Here is a 20,095-nt window from a genome sequence, read left to right on the forward strand (position 1 = left end):
CAGAGCCAGCAAAGGGACCCCCCCCCCCCAAGTCTCCTTCGGAACAGTCCTCCGAGCCCTCTTAGTGTCCGCCTGAGAACTCCCGGCGCTGCGGCCTTGGGGAACTGCTTGCGCCCCCTTCCTCCCTGGGGTACTCCATCCTCTGGGCAGGCCTGTTTGGGGCCCTTTTCACCCGGTATTTGTGTCGCTCCCAAAGGAGTTCTGTGGCTTTTCTCATCGGCCTTGGGAGGCACGTTGGGGGGGGGAGGGGCGGGAGGCCTGGGGATCTTCTCTCTGCCCCATTTAGTGTGCCTACAGTTTGGCTTGAGTGGCCCTCCTGCCACTTTGTAATGGTCACGTGCTGTTTGGCAAGTTAATTAACTCCTAGTAAAAATAAGTGGCTTCCCAGGATGCCTCACGGTCCCCCAGGCAGCGCCACCCTTAGAGCTGGCGGGGCCGCCTTTCCAGGCTTTGGGGGACCAAGCTGGGGGGCAGCGGAAATCGTTTGCTCAAGGCCACACACACACACACACACACACACACGGAGGAGGCCAAAGCATGCGAGGCCCAGAGTACGACTGGCCCCAAGGGCAGAGGTTGCAGCTGTGCGCGGTATGAGGGGGCTCCTCTGGGGCCTCCCCTTCGGTCCTCCCCACCCCGGGGGGCCAGTGAAGACGGGGGCGCTCCGGGGCTGACGCTTCTCCTTCCCCCCTTGGACCTCCTTTCCGCCCGCAGCTATGACCGGGGCTCCACGTTCAACGTGTTTGTGGGCAAGGGTCAGCTGATCGCGGGCATGGACCAGGCGCTGGTGGGCATGTGTGTGAACGAGAGGAGGTTCGTGAAGATCCCCCCCCAGCTCGCCTACGGGGAGGAAGGCGTGCGTGAGTATCCCCAGGGGCGCCACATGGGGCAGCCTCAGATAGGAGGGGGGGGGTGAAGGTGAGAAACCCTGGCCTCCATGCGTGTGGGAGGAGCCTGAGAGGGCGGGGGAGGCCGGAAGGGCGGGCTCTAGATCCCCTAATTGCTATTGGTGGATTGGGTCAGTCACGAATGGGGCTGAGGCCGAGGGCCCTGGGCCCTGTGGAGAGGAGGCTTGGGGCCTGGGGCTGTCCTCTCCCGGGCAGAGAGGACAGAGCCCCGGCAGAGGGGTATCTGCTACTCCCCGGGCTGGATCAGGCTGCTGGGCAGCCATTCTGCCCGCTAGAAGGAGCGGAGTCAGGCCGGCTCTTCCAGGATCGCTTTGGGCTCCTGGACGTGGGAGCACGCCAGGCAGCGTCCTCACGTGCCCTCCTTTCTCGCTCCAGCCGACGTGGTGCCCCCCAACGCGGTGCTGCACTTCGACGTCCTGCTCACGGATCTGTGGAATTCCGAAGACCAGGTCCAGGTTCACACTTACTTCAGGCCCCCCACGTGCTCCCGCACCATCCAGGTGTCGGACTTCGTGAGGTACCACTACAACGGCACCTTCTTGGACGGCACCCTGTTCGACTCCAGGTAAGGGCCGCCTCCCGGCTCTCCCTCCCCGGCCTTTGCTGATCCAGAGGATGGCCTACCTCCAGCCCCCCCCTCCTGAGAGTTGGGGGGGGTTTGGGAAAGGGTAGAAGGAGGAAGGGAGAATTCTGAGGGAAAGCTGAGGGGCCGGAGGTCAGAGGTCAGAGCCGGTGGGACCCGGCAGCCACGTTGGGAGCCAGGAACCATGCAGAGACTGGGAGCAGCGGACAGCCACATCCGGGAATTGCGAGGAGCAGCCCAGGGTACAAGGTGGGCCTCGCTTGGGGCCTCAGAGGATTCAGGAGCCCCCACAAGTCAAGCTGCCCCCTTGGATCCTCTGGAGGACACTCCCCTGACCAGGAAAGAGCCCTGTCCGCCCCCTCCTCCTCTGGGGGGCGGCTGGACTTTCCATGCCTGGACAGTCCTGGTTTGTTCCCTAAAACGATGAAGGAAAAGGAGGGGGGCACAGCAGCATCAGGCCTTCTGGCCTGCTCAGCCCCATCCACTCCACCTCACGCCCCCGAATGTACAGAGCAGGAGGGGGAGAGAGCAGGGGAGGAAGCTTCTGTGGAGCCTCTCCTGGGGGCCAGGCCCAGGGCTGACCTTTGGTCAGAGATTCTGCCCTTCCGGGTCCTTCAGGACAGAAACCCAGGGATGGCCTTGGAGGTGTGCTTGTCTTCTTCTGATTTCTCTCTTTTATGGAGATGCCAGTCGTGCACAATGGCTTTGGGGGCCACGGCCCGAGGCTGACCTCCTGGCTTTGCCCCTCGTGTCCCCTCCTGGACCTCCAGCTCCTCTTCTGTGCGTCCACGTCCGGGGTGGGGGTCCTGGGAAGCCATTTGGGCGAGCTAGAACTTGATCCCTTGCAGCACTGGTTTCAGAGGCCTTTACTCCACTTAGGCTTATTTCGGCGGCCCTTTTCCAGGGGCCGTAGGGCAGAGTGGACAAAGCCCGCATCCGCCCGGCTGGGGTCTGGGCTGCTTCTCTAGCTTGACGTGTCAGCGGACGGTTGGGACTGTCTAGGCCTCACTTGCAGGGTCTCCTTGTATTTTGCTCATTTACTCCCTCACTTACTTCTCACTTAAAAAGGGTGAACATTCTGCCCCTCTCCAGCTCCTCCAGCCCTGGAGAGGAGGATGGCGGGCTCTCAGTGCATGCCAAGGCCTGCCAGCCATTTCCATCCTGGCCCTGTGGCCAGTATAGGATCAAGTAACAAAGCAGGGAATTACAGCTTCCTTCCGCGCAGAGCTCACGCTCTCTCTCTGCCCTTTGGACCTGTCCCAGCGCCTGCCATGCCCGCTCTGCCCCCTTCGCTGCGTGCCAGCACACCCTGGAGGTGCCCTTCCCCATAGCCCAGCACTCTGCTCTTGCAGGCTCACACGCTCCCCTCCCGGAGCTCCCCTGGCACAATGGATGCGAGCCCAGGCCTGGGCGATTGCTGCCTGACTCGCCGCGGGCTCAGGGCCTCTCGATGGCTTGTGTGGCGGCCCTGAGCCCTCCCGTTTGTTTGGCAGCCACAATCGGATGAAGACGTACGACACCTACGTGGGCATCGGCTGGCTGATCCCTGGGATGGACAGGGGCCTCCTGGGCATGTGCGTGGGAGAGAAGCGCCTCATCACCATCCCGCCTTTTCTGGCCTACGGCGAGGACGGCGACGGTGAGCCCCAGGAAGCTGCCCTCTGCCAGTGCTCGCCAGGGCTTAGCCTGGAGTGTTGGGCTTTGGGAGGGCGAGTAGAAGGCGGCTCAAGGCTGAGGCGATGCCCCTCAGCCACCATCATGTTCCTGGATGCTGCCCTTGGGGTGTCCTCGTTCCCACACTATCCCCCTTCCTCCCACCCCCATCCTGTGCTTCTTGGGTTCAGCCAGGCGCCCAAAAGAGGCCACACAAAGGAATGGTATGGATGGAGCCGGGAGTGCGTCCCCAAGACCTTCCCTGAGCTTTCCTCCTCTGCCAGGCCTGGAAAAGGGACCTTGTCCCAGAACAAGGGCTGAGCGTCCCCCGCAGCCCCTCCCTCCAAAGCCCCCCTTTAGGGCCAGCTTTGGGGCTCAGAGGCCCCGGCTTTCCCACAGCTGCCCCAGATGACTGGTGGAGTTTGGCCTTTTTCTTCTGAAATGAGGTTTTTGGTAACTATAGTTCCCTTAGTTTTGTTCTCCCAGGCTGCTTCATCATTGTTTTGTGTCCCCCCCCTCCCCCGGCCCCAGCCCGTCCTGTCCTGCCTCTGGGCCTGGGCCTGACCACAGAGTGCCTGTTGTCTCCGCAGACTCGTCGGGAATCGGAACAAAGCTTAGGTCTGGCCCAGGGGCCAACCTCCCGTCCCTGAGGCAGAGTGGCCGGGCTCTGAGGCCCTCCAGCCTGGCCTCACTAGGCCTCCGGCACTCCCAGGCTCTCGGGGGCTCCCTCCTCGGGCTAGCTCTGAGGCGATTCATGGTCTGGCTTCAGTTTTAGAGGGAAGATGGGCACGTCTTCCCCCCCCCCCCCCCATCACCCTCAGTGCTCTTCTGCCTCGGAACCACAATAGTATTGATCCTAAGGTGGAAGGATGGAAAGGAAGGGGTTGAAAATAGAATGTCCCCCCCCCCCCCAGTGGTCCCCAAAGCTGGCAGCTGGCATGTTTGCTGGTCAGACGTCCGTGCTGAGGCCAGGCCAGGCTCCCCCAGCTCCTCCTGCTCTCATGGGTTTACTGAGCTCTTTTTTGTCCTTTCTTCTATGGAAGGGGAGCTTGCCGGGGCAGGCCAGGGAGCTGGTGCCCTTGTGGCGCCCTCGTGGTGCCCTCAAGGCTGGTGTCTCCCTGACTCGGGGTCCGGCGGCAAAGGAGAGGCTTGAGCAGGCCAGATTCCTCCTTCTCCTGTCCTCCAGGTAAAGACATTCCTGGCCAGGCGTCACTGGTCTTTGACGTGGCCTTGTTGGATCTCCATAATCCCAAAGATGGCATCGCAGTGGAGCATGTCTTTGTGCCCCAAGACTGTGAGCGCCAGAGCCGCCCTGGGGACTTCCTGCGCTACCACTACAACGCCTCCCTGCTGGACGGCACCGTGTTTGACTCCAGGTAACTCGGGGCGTGGGGGGCTTCCCAGAGACCCTCCAGCCCCCGGGACCTCGGCTCTGCCCCTCCTGGGCCTCCCCCTCTCGCTGCCCCTGGGCTTACCTTGTTCTTCCAGCCTCATCCCTACCTTCCTTCACCCCTCAGGAGCTCCCCATCGCTTGGCCTCAGGAAAGGCAGTACTTTGGGGCTGGTGGGGCCTCGGTGCCAGTCCTGCCCTGCCCACAGCGTCCTTGGCGAGTGGTGTCCCGGTCTGTGCCCCGTGGACCCCGGGGGAGGGCACATTCCTGAGCCTGTCCCCTCCCTCGCCATGTTTGTGCTCCAGCTATTCACGGAACCGCACGTTTGACACCTACATCGGGCAGGGCTATGTGATCGCCGGCATGGACGAAGGTTTGCTCGGTGTTTGTGTCGGGGAGAGACGCCGGATCACCATCCCACCTCACCTGGGCTACGGGGAAGAAGGCCGGGGTAAGTGTGGCCAGTGGGGCTCTTTCCCAGTTCTGCCCAGCCACTCGTGGGAAACCCCCTTGTCCATCTCCAGTCTCTTGGCCTCTCTGGCCTCAGACCCACTTCTCCAGGAGGCCTTTCCTGACCTCTCCTCTAACCTGACGAGGTTAGGGGTCTCCAGAGGAAGGCCTGGTAAGTGCTGGCTGGCATTTGAACCCACACCGGCTCCCCCAGCAGAGCTCCTGGATGGCCCTCAGGAGAGGACAGGCTTTAGGCCTCAGTAGACCAAGGGCTGACTGGTGGTCCACATCCCTTTGCTCGGCCTCCCAAGGCAGAAGCAGAGGTGGAGGACCTGCGTCACAGGTGAGTGGAGGGTCAGTCCTGAACATTTATTAAGAGGATGCTGGGCTGCGGCCCCCAGACGCTTTGGGGATATAGAGAGGCTGGCCAGATGGGAGGACCTGAGGGTTGAAGCCAGGGGTGAAGGCCAGCACCAGGGAGAAGAGGGTGGCCTGGGGTCCTCCTTCTTCCAGGACACCCCCCCCCCCCCAGTCAAAGAAAGGAATCCATCAATTTCAGCATTGATTAAGCCCCTGCTGTGTGCCAGGCCTTAGAGAGACCCAGGTTGTAGAGACCAGCTCTATAAATTACTTGTGGGTCAATGAACTGGGATAAGAGAAATGATTCTGAGATTACAGGAGGGTCAAACTAAAGAGATACACAGAATCTTCTTACTGACCAGTGACAAAGCTTAATGATTTGGGGTACACAATTAATTTCTAGGGAAAACGATGTAGGTGTAGGTAAGCCTTTTGCAGGGACAATGGTTGGTAATTTACATGGTGGAGACAATGGGTGTAGATTACCTCAGTGGCTCTAAACAGAGTTTTCTATAGGTGATCATTCAGTGTGTCAATGTGTGACCATTTAACAGTTTCTCATAGAATTCCTGTATCAGTAATTTCTTGGCAGGACATTTAGTATTTAGGAAGGACTTGGATTAAGTTCTCATGTTGGGGTGGGGGAAGCTACATGTCAGACTACTTCCAAACTATGGCTGTGATTTTATTGGGGTGCATTCTCCCTACTGGGGGTTATCCCAAGTGAGACAGAAAAGGGATGTTCCTCCTCTTTGAGCACTTCCAGGGGCGAGGGAGAGCTCAGGAAGGCCTCAGTTTGGGCCTAGGGGGGCCACTAGAGTCCTTGGCAGGTGTTGTTCCATGTTGCTAGGAGACAAAGTGGGGGATGTGGGTGGATGCTCTGGAGCAGAGCCATATCTGCCCGCCCCCAGGGAATGCCCAGCCTGGTGGCAAGCCCCTTTTTTAATTAGTTTTTTTGTATTAATTTCTTTGTTGATGACATTAAAATTCCCAGGAAGATGCCTCCATCTCTGCTCCTCCTCTGCAGGGAGATGCTTGCACTCAGCCCTGAGAATGTTCCCCATGGCTGGGAGGGAGCATCGAAGTTCCTCTCCTCCCTCTGTCCCCTTCGGGCCCCTCTTTGGGCATAGTACAGGCTGTTCTGAGAGGCTGAGCCGATCAGATCAGGAAGAGGGTTGGGGTGGGGGCTTGCCAGACCCTGTGGGGAGCCAGTACTAGATCCAGGGGTTCTGTGGCCCCTAGTTGGGCTGAGGCTGGGGAAAGGAGCTGCCTTGGTGGGTGAGGGGGGGCTCAGTGTGGTCCTTCCGTGCCCATAACCTATGGGGCAGCGAAGGCCACTCTCACTTCTCTCTTCTCTATTCGCTGTAACAAAGTAAGTTCTTCCCTCCTAAAATCCAGCCCTTTCCAGGCTTTCTTCCAGCCCCCCATTTAGGACCTCGTCATCTTTGAGGAGTCTAACTCTCCCCCAAGCCTAACCATCTGCCTCCTCTCGAGGATCCTGCTGTCCCGACTCTTCTCACTAACTTCACACCCTCTTGGATCTTTGCTTAGATGTCTCGCAACAGCCTCCTCTCGGCCTCCCTGCCTCCAGCCACTCACTTCTGCTTTCCATCCTCTAGCCAACCCGCTCCTCTTTCTTTGGCCCAGGCCCAACCATGTCTCTCTGGAGGCCCTGAAGCCTCCATAAATGCCTTTGTCTCAGCACAGAGCGGGGCCTCCTTGGCTTGGCCTCCACAGCCTCCTGTGGTGGGGCCTAAGCCTGTCCATGGAGGCCACCTGCAGGTCACTAGTACCTGTTCCTCCCCTCCCCCTCCCACCAGTGGTCCTTGCCCTGCCCCCTGACTTGCCGTCCCCCTCCGGCCCTAGGGAACATCCCCGGCTCGGCTGTCCTGGTGTTTGACATCCACATCATCGACTTCCACAATCCCTCGGACTCTGTCAACATCACGTCCCGCTACAGACCCACCAACTGCTCAGTCCTGAGCAAGAAGGGAGACTACCTCAAGTACCACTACAACGCCTCCCTGCTGGACGGCACCAGGCTGGACTCCACGTGAGTGACCAGGCCCGGGATGGGTAGGGGAGAGGGGGAGGCCTCCCCAGCTTCAGCTCACAGGCCTGGGCCCGGCCGTCTCCTCTGGGAACAAGTGTGGAGGAGCAGCCCGGGCCAAGCCCTGCTGCCCCTCAGAGAGCCGCCCAGCTCCACCGCAGAGGAGGCTCCGGGAGCCGAGGCAGGGAAAGGCTACATCCAAGGTCCTGCAGCCAGAACCAGAAATGGGATTTGAACCCTGGTCTTCCTGACTCCAGAGCTTGCGGTCCCGTTAGGCCCTTCAGAGTCAGCGCCGGTGACAACCCCATCATCATCCTCTTCCTTGGCGCCTCTCCAGCTGGCAGAAGTCAGGCTGAAGAAGTGCAGCCTCTGCGGAGGTTCGGCCCCAGCAAAGACTGATGTGACGTCCCAGGAGAGGAGCCGGAAGAGAAGTGACTTCAGCGTGCCGTCCTGGAGTGGCTGAGCGGCCGGAGGAGAATCGCAGCCTCGAAGTACTGTGCATCCTCCTCTCCCGCCTGGACTGGCGCCGAAGCACCTCTCTAGGGGTCGGTTTGGTCCATCCATGTGCGGTGAGGCTTCTTCCTGTGTTCAGACTGCCTTTCTCTGGGGGAGAGGCATGTTCCCAGGCCTCCCAAGGAGCTCTCTGCGGATGGCCTCAGTGCGATTCCTCTTTGGGCTCTGCCTGCGGGGCTGGCTCACCCTCCAGCCCGCTTCTAGGCCCTCGTTTCACAGAGGAGGCTGCAAGGCCGTCCCACATCTCTTATTTTTAATTAAATCGATGAAGCAGAGTTTGGGCTCTGAAGAAGGTTGGCTCAGACTGACATTGGCTCCTCCCCAGGTGGGCACAGAGCTATCCGGGACACATTGTGCCTGCTTCTCCCTCCTCTAAGGCTTGCGACATGCCCTGCTTTGACCTCCCGAGCCTGGACTTGGTGAGACCCCTGAGGAGCCTGGCACAGTCCCAGCAGAGGAGGAGGCTGGAGCCTGGGAAAGGGAATGGGACAAGAAACCTTTGGAACCAAAGCAGGCAAGAGAAGAGGGACAGAAGCAGGAAGACGGGACCAGCCTCCACCATGGGCCCATGGAAAGCCTTCCTGGGAGGAAGCACCGTCTGGGAGTCCTGGGCTGGCACCCTTCCTGCCTCTGAGCCTAGAAGGGTCGCCTCATTGGTAAATGGGGAACCACCAACCCTGGCACCAGGCTCAAAGAGGACCAGGAAAAGGATTTGGGAACTCTCAGAGCTCTAGAGCCTGGCACTATCTGATTGAACAGAGCTGTCATGGCCAGAGAAGACATTGCCTGGTGGAAGGAAGGAAGGAGAGAAAGGAGGAAGGGAAGGAGAGAGAAAGGAGGAAGGAGAAAGGAAGGGAGGGAAGGAAGGAGAGAGGAAGGAAGGAAGGAGAGAGAAAGGAGGAAGGAAGGAGGGAAGGAGAAAGGAAGGAAGGAGGGAGGGAAGGAGAGAGAAAGGGGAAGGAGGGAGGGAAGGAGAGAGGAAGGAAGGAGGGAGGGAAGGAGAGAGAAAGGAGGGAGGGAAGAAGGTGTTTATTAAGCCATGCCAGGCACTGTCCTAAGTACTTACAGTTCTCTCATTTGATCCTTACCATGGCTCTGGGAGTCAGGGGCTATTATGATTCCCATTTTACAGTTGAGGCAGAGATGAAGAGGTAGGAAGTGTCTGAGGCTGGATTTGAACTCGAGCCTTCCTGGCTCCAGACAGGCCCTTTTAGCATTGCAGCAGATGGCGATGAGCCGCTCCAGGCCCAGTCTGGTCTATGGAAAGCAACTTGGGCCTGTGGCAGCAAGTTAGGTAATGGCCGAGCTTGTTGCAGTGGGACGCTGGGGGAGGCTGCGGTTGGCAGCTGTATGGGCTTCTGGCTTCCTCAAGGGTGCTGCCCGTCGGACCCCTCCATCCTGACCCTCCCCAGAAGGAGGCCTCGTCTCCTGGCCCTCCCTCCCCTGCCTAGGCTCCCTGTCCTGGCTGTCCACGTAGGCACCGTCCAGTTGGGGCCCCAAGCCCAGATCTGCCGGTGCTTCCACAGCCCGATGGAGACGTTGGCGGGAAATGTCTGGCCAACTATGTACGAGTAGGACAGGCCAGAGAGAAGGTCATTTGGTGGTTTTCTGGGTCAGCAGGCCTTCATTATCCAGCCTCAGTGAAGGCTGAGAGCCTCATTGGCCAGCCCATGCCACCATCTCCCTGTGGCTGTGGCCTCTTGAGCCTGGCCTGAAGCTTCATGCTGGGCAGGAGGAGGAGGACTGTGGCGCCCGGCCTCCACCCACCTCCTGTCACCATCCTGGGGTCAGGGAGGCCGGAGTTCTGGGCGAGGCCACCCCGTGTCTGTGCTGTAGGGATGGCGTGGCGGATGGCCTCCGGAGAAGGCTCATATTCCATTTCATCTTCCAGATTGAATTTGGGCAAAACCTACAACATCGTTCTGGGGTCCGGCCAGGTCGTGCTGGGGATGGACATGGGCCTCCGAGACATGTGCGTGGGAGAGAAGCGGACGGTCGTGATCCCACCCCACCTGGGCTACGGGGAGGCTGGTGTGGGTGAGTCAAAGGAACGGGTTCGAGGTGGCCATTTTTATTCCTTTTAGAAGGAAAAAATCCATGATTTTTAGAATCTTAATTTTTTTCCATTTAAAATGAACGGATGTTTAAAAATTGAAAGTTTTAAAAAAAACTTTTAAAAAGCTTTTAGCATTTGGCTAAACCAGCTCCCTGAAGCTTTCCCGGTGGAGCTGAGACAGATTTCACGCCTAACCAGACTGGGAGATGGCGGCGTTCTGTCTGTGGCCCTTGCACATGTTCTGGGTTCAGTCGAGGTGTCTTGGAAGGTGCGGACCCGATTAGGGTGGCTATCCCAGGGGGCCTGGTGCACCCCTCACCCTCTGTCTGTAGTGAGTGTGAGCTGTCTCAGCACCTCCGGCCTCAGTGGGCACAGAACTGCCTGGGAAGGGCCTTGAGAGGGGCCAGGCCCAGCCTGGTGTCATGATAGGCAGGGTCTGGGGCCTGGTTAACAAGGTCACCCCGGGGATGGTCAGTCAACATTTGCTGAGCACCCACCATGTGCCTGGCACTGTACTAAGTGCCAGACATACCAGTAGGAAGAGTGGGTGTCCTTGCTCTCAAGGGGCCACTGTCTCCAGGGAATTCATTCTCCTGAGGTGTTGTGGGTACCGGGGAGAGGCCGGGAGCTGAGTTGGACCTGAAGGGTCCCACTGGCCAGTCTCAGAGCCAATGAGGTGGTCCTGATAGGAGGGGGCAGAGCTGGGCTGCTTTTGAGCCCACCTTCTTCTGCTGGGGAAAAGTGTAGAGGACAAGTGACTTTTCCAAGGCCACTAAGCCAGTTCTAGTACCAGTCATCCCTGTGCTGTCCAGCTGCTGGAGGGAGGAGTGCCCCAACTTCCTAGCAGTTGTGGGGGATTTGGGCAGCTGTCAGAGCAAATCCTGCCTCTCTCCCGTGTGACCAGCTTTGGGGGATGGCGCATGAGAAGATGGGCCTCCAGCCCTGACCTGGCTCTCTGCCCTTCCAGCTGGAGAGGTGCCGGGCAGCGCTGTGCTGGTGTTTGACATCGAACTCCTCGACTTGGTGTCGGGCCTGCCTGAAGGCTACATGTTTGTCTGGAACGAAGAGGTGTCCCCCAACCTCTTTGAAGAGATCGACAGGAATGGGGATGGGGAGGTTCTCCTGGAGGAGGTAATTGGATTCTTTGTGGGCCCCCCCTTACTGAGGACCCCCCTGTGACGCAGCATCTGAATCCGGGCCCCCCAGACCCCAGAGCCCTCCTCCACCATGCCAGCTACTTTTTGGGGGTCCTCCGTTCAGATAGGAGCAAGGGGGAGAGGCGCCTGGGATAGCCGGTCTAGAGCTTTCTCACTTCTGCCTCCTACTCTTCTCTTGCACATAAATGTTCAGTTGTTCCTTTATCTCTGCCACGTCCATAGGATTAGAGCTGAGCCAGACATGAATCATCCCACGTGGCCTCACCTGTGTCTTCCTCCTCCGAGGGGAAAACAGGCTTCACTCAGACCTCGGGGTCCTGGGTGGCCCCCAGTCTCAAGGGACTTCTTGAATCTTGTGTCTTCTTCCCTCCTGGGGTGAGATGTTGAGGGCTCCCTCATCACTGAGTTCCACCTGAAGGGGGCCTCTGGGGCCTCCTTGTAGACACCTCTTCAGAGGAGTCCTTGGCCTCTCTGGCCTAGTCCACTCGCAGAGAGCTCTTGGATCAGGAAGTTCCCTGATCCCCCTTGTATAGACCCAGAACCTGAAGGGACCCCAGAGACTCCAGGCCCCCTGTTTTTCAGATGAGAAAACTGAGGCTCCAGGAGGGGAAGTGATTGGCTCAAGCCATGTAGTTAGACTGGGAGGCAGGATTTGAACCCAACTCTCTTGACTCCCCCACTCCCCCCCTGGTATGTGGTGTGAAGCCTTCCCCTTTCTTTCCTGCCTTTGCAGTTCTCAGAATACATCCATGCCCAGGTGGTGACTGGCAAGGGAAAGCTCGCACCTGGTTTTGATGCCGAAATGATCGTGAAGAACATGTTCACCAACCAGGATCGTAATGGAGACGGCAAAGTCACAGCAGAAGAATTCAAGCTCAAAGACCAAGAGACGAGACACGATGAACTGTGAAGGCTCAAGGGGGCTGCTGGCCGGGCCTGCCTTGGGGAAGGGAGCACAGGTGAGGCAGGCTACCCCCTGGAGTAATGCCATGTCAGAGCTGCCTTAGCTTCTGGTTTCTAAGTCCTCATTTCTGTTTGCTTCGTCTGCCACCCCAGAGCCTGAGGCCTGGCCTTTCAGCAGTCCCCGAGGGCCCCAAGGCCTGTCCTTCCCAGTGTCTGCTGTCCATCTGAGCAGCCTCCAGGGCTCCTGGCAGGGCAAAAAGAGCCCATTTCATAGATGATCCGACGCTCTGCCAAATTTCCCTCAAGTGAGAAGGGGCCAAAAGGCCCCTGACCAATCCAGAGAGGCCTGGGCCAGGCTGGGGGGACTCCTCTGCAGAGACTCTGTGCTTTGCCCTCCCCATGCCACAGTCTCCCCAGGCTTGGGAAGCCAATGGGACCCTTCTCAGAGCAGGCCACAAAGTCCAGAAGACAGACCCTGCAGGGAGCTACTTAGCTATTCGAATTCTGTGCTCGCTCAGGAGGGATGAGCCCTGTCTGCCCACTAGGAAGCCCTTGGCCCCCCATTGGCACTGCCCCCATACTGGCACTGCCCCCATGTTGGCACTGCCCCCACTGGCCCTTTCTCCTTAATGAGTGTGAATGCTCTCACATTTCTGCCAGCCCCCTCCATCTGTGCAGGCTGCCTGTGGGTGCCCCTACTCCTGCATCCTTAGAGCCCAGGACCCCGGGTTTTCCTCCTGCATTCTCCACTGTGCCACCTGTGACCGTGTAAAGGTGTTTTGTATGGGCATGCCGGGCACTGCCCAGAGGGCTGATAATGGGATTTTTGTTACATAAAATAGTGAACAAAGTGCTCTCGTGGCTTGTTTCTTGGTGGCCGCCTGGGATGGGACAGAATCTGAGGAGGACTTTTCCCAGGGAAGTGCGAGGGGAGAGAACTTGACCCAGAAGCTCCAGGCACCTCCTGGCGCCTGAAAATCCCAGAGGGCATGGCTGGAGAGGAAGGGAGGACTGCGGCCTGGCTAGAGGGAGGTGACATCGATGAGCAGCCAGTCCCTTGTGCCCGTGCTCCTTGGGCTCTTCTCTCCTAGGCTCCGGGCAACCCCCAGTCCTCCAGAGCCCTCTGTGGCATTCTCTCCCCCACTACAGGGTCCTCCCTGGCCTTCCTCTTCCCTTCTCTGGGTCTTGTGACCCTGCCAGAGCTTCCTTGGAGCACTGAGCCTGGGCACTTGCTGCCCTGCAGCCCTGCCCCACAGGTGGTTTTATGGATCCCTTAGAAAGGGATGAAACATGCTGAAAAGGGAAGAGCCGGAGGGGATCATGTCCTGTGCCAGGCCCGGGGCCAGAGGGAATCCCGTTCCTGCCCTAGTGCCAGCACCACAGAGAGCAGCTGAGATCAGTGCCAGGAGGGCAGGGAGAGGGTCCAGGCTCTTGTCTAACTGCCTTTTGTGGATGGGGAAACTGAGGCCCAAAGGGAGGAAGGCCCCTCCTGAGCCAAGCAGCCAATGGTCAGGGGTAGAACTCTCCCACTTCTCCCTCTGGAGCCCCTCCCTGCGATTTCTAGGCCCAAAGTTCAAGTTCAGAATCATTCCTAGAATCAGTGAGAGTGGGGGGCAGTACAGGGGAAGGTGTACCCGGGGTTCGAATGCTGCCTTTGCCACTTTTGGGCCTGCATTGACATGCTTGATGCTTCCCTGAGAAGCTGATTTTTTCTGTCTGGCTTCAGCTGGAGCAGCCTGGCCTGGCTCTGGGATCATCTGGAAGGAAGGGGCCGGGGTAGAACCCCAACATCTTCTGGGAGACACGGCTGTATTTGGGGCAGGGGCCACCCTCCACACACCTACGGGGTCACACGTTCTCCCGAGCGCTCCTTCCCGGGACATTCAGAGGCTTCTCATGAAGGAAGGCCAATGAGGAGCTTGCAGGGGGTCAGGCAGCCTCTCGCAGCCCCTTCAGACGGGGCCCCAGCATGCACCTCCTCTCCCAGTGCAGGCTCCCATCTGCTTCTTTGTTCCATACCAGGCCAGGGCCAGCCTTTAAGGGGGAGAAGGAAAGTGGCCTCCATGCCAAGTCCTGGGAATCCATGAGAGGCAAAATGTTCTGATGGGGAGACGGGATGCGGGTGACCTGGGTCCATCTGAGGCCCAGACCCCTCATGACGCCTGCCAAAGCCCCCTCCCCCCAAAGTTTGTGCGTGAGCAAAGCAGATGAGATAATCCAGTGAAGAGGTGATGCCACTGCCGGCCCCCTGCAGCCACCCGGAGTCCCCCCAGGGGGGCAGGAATAATTTGTATAATTCTGAGGGATTTAGGACCCAGAATGCCCTCCATCCAAGAGAAAGAACTGGCGGAGGCGGAATGAGGGCGGAAGCAGACGATTTCCAGCTTGTGCTTTGGGGTTTGGGGTCTATAAAGACACAGGACGGAACCTTATGGGAAAAAAATCAAGAAAAGCTGACACATAAAAGGAATAATTCGTCTACAGAGTAGATGAAGGAGAATTTGAAGGAAGGCCTGACATTTGGAGGCACCTGTGAAGGGAGGCCTCCTGTAGAAGGTGGGACTGAGGCAGAGCCAGGGAGGAAGCTGGGGAAACTGAGGCATGGAGAAGAGGGACAGATGGTGGGGTATGTGGGGGAAAGGGAGTCAAGTGTGAAGAGCCTGGGAGGGCAGGAAGGAGCTGAACAGTGGTCTTAGAGGCGATTGGGGAGCCTGGGGTTTCCTGAGGTGGAGGTGACCCCACCAGATTTTTGTCAGTGGAGAATGGACTGGCCTGAGAGAGTTCTGGAGGAGAGAAGGTGGTTTGAAGGTGATCATGACAGTTCAGGGGAAGTATTAAGTAATAGCACTAGGATTTGAACTCAGGTCCTAGGATTTCTAGTGGAGCGTTCTTCCTCACCCCCCCATGTGTCAGAAAAGGAATGTCTCTAGTGGCTTGTGGCCCCTTTGGAGAGCCCTGCAGGGATCAGGCATTCATTTTACAGGACAGGCAGCTCTGTCCAAAGCAATGAGCTCTATATTCAATAGCATCTTCTCTGATCCTCACAACAACTCTGGGAGGGGGGCCTAGTATGATCCTTTTATATTTGGGGAAACTGAGGCAGACAGGGTGACTTGGTTAGGGTCTGAGGGTAGATTTGAATTCAGGTCCTCCAGATTTTGACCCCCCCCCGTACCACCAGCTGCCTTTCTCAGTTAGGAGCAACTATCTTCAGTTTCAGAGGTGCTTGGCAGCCGTTTATAGTGGCCTCCCCTTAATTCTGCCTCCATGCTTGACTTGCTTCTCCCTCCATTCCTGTTCCACAAGGAATTTCTTGGTTTTACCACAGTGTGGGGTCTCTTTACAGTTACTTTCACCCCCCTCCCGTTAACCCTTCTCCTTCTGTCTTAGAATCAGTCCTGTGTGTTGGTTCCAAGGTAGGAGAAAGGGAAGGGCTGGGCCATGGGGGTGTGGTGACATGCCCAGGGTCCTGCAGCTAGGAAGTGCTGGAGGCCACATTTGAACCCAGGACCTCCTGCCTTCAGCCCTGGCTCTATCCACTGAGTCCTCCAGCCATTCCCCTTCCCAGTCTTTATGCACACACCACATCAATAATCTTCAGTGACTCCCTGCTACTGAATAAAGTGGACTCTGTTATTCAAGGCTCCCCAGAATTGTCCACCATCTCAAGGTGTCCCTCCAGACATGTCTTGTTCCTTATCTCCACAGATGCATGAAGCGCTTATGGTACAGAGGATGGAGGGCCCAGGACTGACTGTTCAGCAGCTCATCATTGAGTTGTCCAGGGCATCAATGGGTTAAGTGACTGGTCCAGGCTCTGGCCCCGGGGACATCCTTCCCTCCCCCTGTGATAGGGAATTCTTGGTTCTCTTGGTCTATTCTGAGTTTACACTTGGGGGAAAAGGGAATCCTTTGTTCTCTTTGCCTAGTTGGAGTTAACACTTTGGTTACCTCACTAGTTTGTGAAGGCAGGATCAACTCTCTTCTGTCTGCCTTTTGAATGAATCAACACAATCTCGAACCAGGTAGAGGAGCTCAAAAACCGTTTGGTGAATTCACACCCTACCTAGTGCTAGGTGAGAAGCCAGCAAGATACTTGGAGAGCTCCACACTTTTATCTAACTCAAACAATCAGCAACTTGTGAATCCTTTGGATGAGCATTCACCTCTCCAGAAGGTGCGAACTGGTTCCCACAAACACCGTGCCCTGGGCAGTGTAGACAATTTGGAAGCCACTATAAAAGGCCCTGAATTTCTGAGATAGAAGGAAGTCGGCTTCAAGAAGGAGCTGGACTCCAAGAAGGAAGTCAGCTTCAGGAAGAAGGTTGGCTAAAGGAAATAGTTGGCCTCAGGAGTCACCTTCAGTTCCAGTCATTGTCTTGACCTTAGACTTGGAGGGAACTTGGGCCAGTGAATAGCTGGCTAATAAAGTCATTTCGACTTTGAGCATATATTTCCGTCAAACCATTAAAATTTAATTCTTACGTTCCTCTGGCCCCTGGGACATCCCTCCTCCCTGAAATGCCCCTTTGCCTCTGTGCTCCCTCTCCCATTGGTGATTTCCTCTTGGAACATCCATTTAGAGGAGGGGTCTGGGTCTGCTGTCCTCCTCCTTTCCCTTCCAGCTTTGCCGTCCTGCCCCTGCTAGGGTCACCACCACTCCCTTGGACTTCTCAGTTGTTTTCCTGCCTTAGAATGTACTTTCCCTGAGGGCAGGGGCTGCCCCTTCTTGGCCTGCATCATATCTCCAGCCCTTTGCACAGAGCCTGTGTGCTTGTTGACTTCACTGTGGGCCTTCGTATAAGTTGCTCTACTTGTCTGACCTACACTTTGCTGTCCGAAATGCAGGGATTAAAGGAGATGCTCTCTGAGGGCCCTAACCTGGGAATGGTGAAAATGGTGGACAGAAGCCAAGGCCCTGGGCCAAGGCTCCAAGACCAGCCTTAGAAAAGGAGGCTTAGACCAAAGTACAATAGAAACAGGAAGCCTTGCAGAAGGACCAGCTGGGGGAGGCCAGCACTCAGAGGCAGTATGGGATGTGGGGTTGGAAGATCAGGGTTCAAATCCTGCCTCTGCCAGTTATGATGTGATGGTGGGCAAGCCCTTGATCTCTGTAAAACGGTTGGTGGGTGGTGGAGGAGGAGAAGCGAAGAGCAGTCATGTGACATGTGGGAACACAGGGGCCATTTTTATTCTTTTCAATTAGGTTTCCCTTTTGAACAAACGCATAAAATGGATTTGTAATTAGCAGGCCAATGGTGTGTGCAACAATATAGCATGGCACAGGTTCAAAAACCCTAACTTGGGCTCAGTAGAGCCTGGGTTCAGATTCTGCCTCTAAAATGAACTCTGCCCTTGGAAGAGCCTCTTCACCTTTTGTTTGAGAATTGGCAAAATGGGGACAAAAGCCAAGAGCCTTCCTAGAAGCTACAAGGGTCAAATTAGAGCATGCAAAGTGCTTTGCAAATTCCAGCTGTGAAGGGCCACCATCCAGTGTATGTTGGGAAAAGTGAAGAGATTTACAGTAGAGAAGGGACTCGGGAGCTTGAGTCCAAGCCCCATTTTACAGATGAAAACGCTGAATTAGTAAATGTCTGAAGTGGGATTTGGTGACCTTGGATGAGTCACTTTACCCTCTTTGCCTCAGTTTCCTCATCTACAAAATGAGCTGGAGAAGGAAATGGCAAAACACTCTGGTGTCTTTGCTAAACAAACTCCAAATAGGGTCATAAGGAGTCAGACGTGCTTGATCAATGACACATGTAAAACCCAGTGGAGTTGAGTGTTGGCTATGGGAGGGGGGTGGGAGGAAGGGACGGAAAGAACATGAGTCATGTAACCATGGAAAAAGTATTCTTAATCAATTAACTAAAAAAAAAAAGACATGACTAAAAAAATGACTGAAAAACAAGGTGGGATTTGAATCCAGGTCTTACTATCTCCTCTCTTCTCCTGCCTCCTGTAGAAGGTAAGTGTCCAGGCCAGGCTTCCCCTTTTCTTGTGTTTTTACACTGATCCCCCCTCCCCCATATTGCCCCTAAATCCCTTTTGCTTTAGCATGCTAGGGTTTACACGGTACTTTCTTTAATAGCCCACGAGGTAGGTTGTACAATTATATTCAGTCACTATACCCATTTTACTGATGAGGCAGTTGAGAGTCAGAGGGATCTGGTGGCCTGGGGATGAAGGGCAGACCTGGGAATGAAAGGTCTGGAGCCCGAGCCCAAGGAAAACCTTTCTCCTCACAGCCAAGACCTTGAGAGAAAGGCCATAGTGGAGAGACTTGACCCAGGGCCATTGGTGGAGGATCCCAATCCGCCATTACACAGATGCTGAATTGACTGACCTGAGGGAGGAGGCGGCATTTGAGTCGGTCGTTAAATTATGGGCTGAATTCAGCCAGCAGAGAGGGGAGAGGGAGAGGGAAGATTCTGGACACACATGATGTGATAGAAGGAGCAGATGAGAGTCGTAGGTGTGGAATGGAAGCTCCGTGAGGGCAGGGCTGAGTCATGTCTTCATAAACACACGAGTTAAATGCTTAATAAACACTCCTGGAAGGTGGCCACCAAAGCTGCTTGAACTCCTGGGGCCTCAGCATCCTTCCCTGTAGAATGGAGGATTTGGTCTAGCTGGTTTATGAGGTTCCCCAGCCCCAAAGCTATGAAGACTAGACACGTGAATTCCACCTTTACTCTGATGGTACCAGGGAGCCACTGCATTTTGTTGAGCAGAGGAGAGACGTGAGCAGATCCACACAGAAGCAAAGTGACTTTGGCAGTTGGGATGTAGGATAAAAGGAAGGGAGGGGACAGTGGAGGGGAAAGACCCCAGAAAGAAGGCTAGAAGCCCACCCCAAAGCTATCTTATCCAACCTGACTGCCCAGGAATTCCTTCTACAAGCCTCTGCGGGAAGTCCTCCAGTGTCACCTTTCTAGGGCTAGCAGAATGGGAAGGAACTCTTAATGCATGCATGCAAGATGGCACCCAAGCTCTTCAAGCTCAACACCGCTTCACACACGCACGAGGTTCTCATACATTTCTCGTGATATCTTGTCTGATGCACCGATACTCGAGATAAACACGTTGAATTGACTTCAACTTCCTCTGCCGAGGCATCCTGACAGCATTATTTCCTCCCTCTTTCCTCGACAAACGGACAGTATTTCAGGTCCATTATGGCTGTGTGTGCACTGATTGGGAACCTAAGCGCTGTTTATGGTAGGAAAAGCCAGTTCTCAAAGTGGGCCGGCTGTCTGTGTAGACATTCTTGCCCATGAGACTGGGGGCTCCCGGTGGGCAGGGGCTTTGTTTACCCACATAGCAGGTACTTATCTGTTTTGACTCTGAATTTGTGGGATTTCTAAAGACTTTCAAAGATGGAAGTGTTTGCGCCCCCAGCTTTTGGTCTCCTCTTTAATGCCCCGGATGGAACGCTGGAAGATTCTGCTCAAAACCACTGGTTTGGCTGGTACCTGATTCAGGTCATAAAGGGCTCAACAAGTCAGTTGACTTAAAAACAAGACAATCCTACCTAACAGTCCACTAGAATGGTTCACGAGAAAATCTTCATTTCCATATGGAGGGAAGTAGGAATACTAAAAGAGCAGAGGCTGGCCCAGCACAACGGGATGAGAAGATACCTTAAATATGGCGCGCCCTGATCTTTCTTAGGGTTGAGCAAACAGAAATGGATTGTCCTAATTCGAATCTCCTCCTCTTCTACCTACTCTCTCCACGGTAGTGGTTTTCAGGAGTTGGTGACCACTGTCTCCACCCCTTGAATTCTGAAGAGATTCGGTCTCCAGAGCCAGTTGGCCATTCCAGTGGAGAAGGAAGTGTGTGCCCTTTGGATTTGGGGGGCTGATCACAAATCCTGGCTCTGTCTGTCACTCACTAAAATGGGAATGCCTCTCAGGTCCCTTCCCAGCCCATGTCCCCCAATCATTTCCCCCTCCCCTGACTGACCCAGAGGTGTGGTGTGGGTAGCCCCAGAGCCTTCCCCAGAGGCATCATGGAACTACCACATTTCACCAAAACGAATGACCAAATACACAAACCAGGCTACATCA

At 56.1% G+C, this 20,095-nt stretch overlaps 1 protein-coding gene across 1 annotated transcript in view; it reads left to right on the top strand.

The window, feature by feature from the left end:
• The window catches only part of FKBP9 (FKBP prolyl isomerase 9), a 30,253-nt gene extending 17,380 nt beyond the window's left edge, over window positions 1-12,873 (top strand). The window contains exons 2-10 of the mRNA XM_001376611.4: window positions 715-860; window positions 1,284-1,473; window positions 2,985-3,130; window positions 4,331-4,520; window positions 4,840-4,985; window positions 7,211-7,397; window positions 9,799-9,944; window positions 10,931-11,094; window positions 11,854-12,873. Of these exons, the coding sequence (XP_001376648.4) occupies window positions 715-860; window positions 1,284-1,473; window positions 2,985-3,130; window positions 4,331-4,520; window positions 4,840-4,985; window positions 7,211-7,397; window positions 9,799-9,944; window positions 10,931-11,094; window positions 11,854-12,030 (1,492 nt within the window). The 3' untranslated portion in view covers window positions 12,031-12,873. The remainder of the gene's footprint in view (window positions 1-714; window positions 861-1,283; window positions 1,474-2,984; window positions 3,131-4,330; window positions 4,521-4,839; window positions 4,986-7,210; window positions 7,398-9,798; window positions 9,945-10,930; window positions 11,095-11,853) is intronic.
• The last annotated feature ends 7,222 nt before the right edge of the window (window positions 12,874-20,095 follow it).

Source organism: Monodelphis domestica, chromosome 7 (assembly GCF_027887165.1).
Source record: "Monodelphis domestica isolate mMonDom1 chromosome 7, mMonDom1.pri, whole genome shotgun sequence".
NCBI lineage: Eukaryota > Metazoa > Chordata > Mammalia > Didelphimorphia > Didelphidae > Monodelphis > Monodelphis domestica.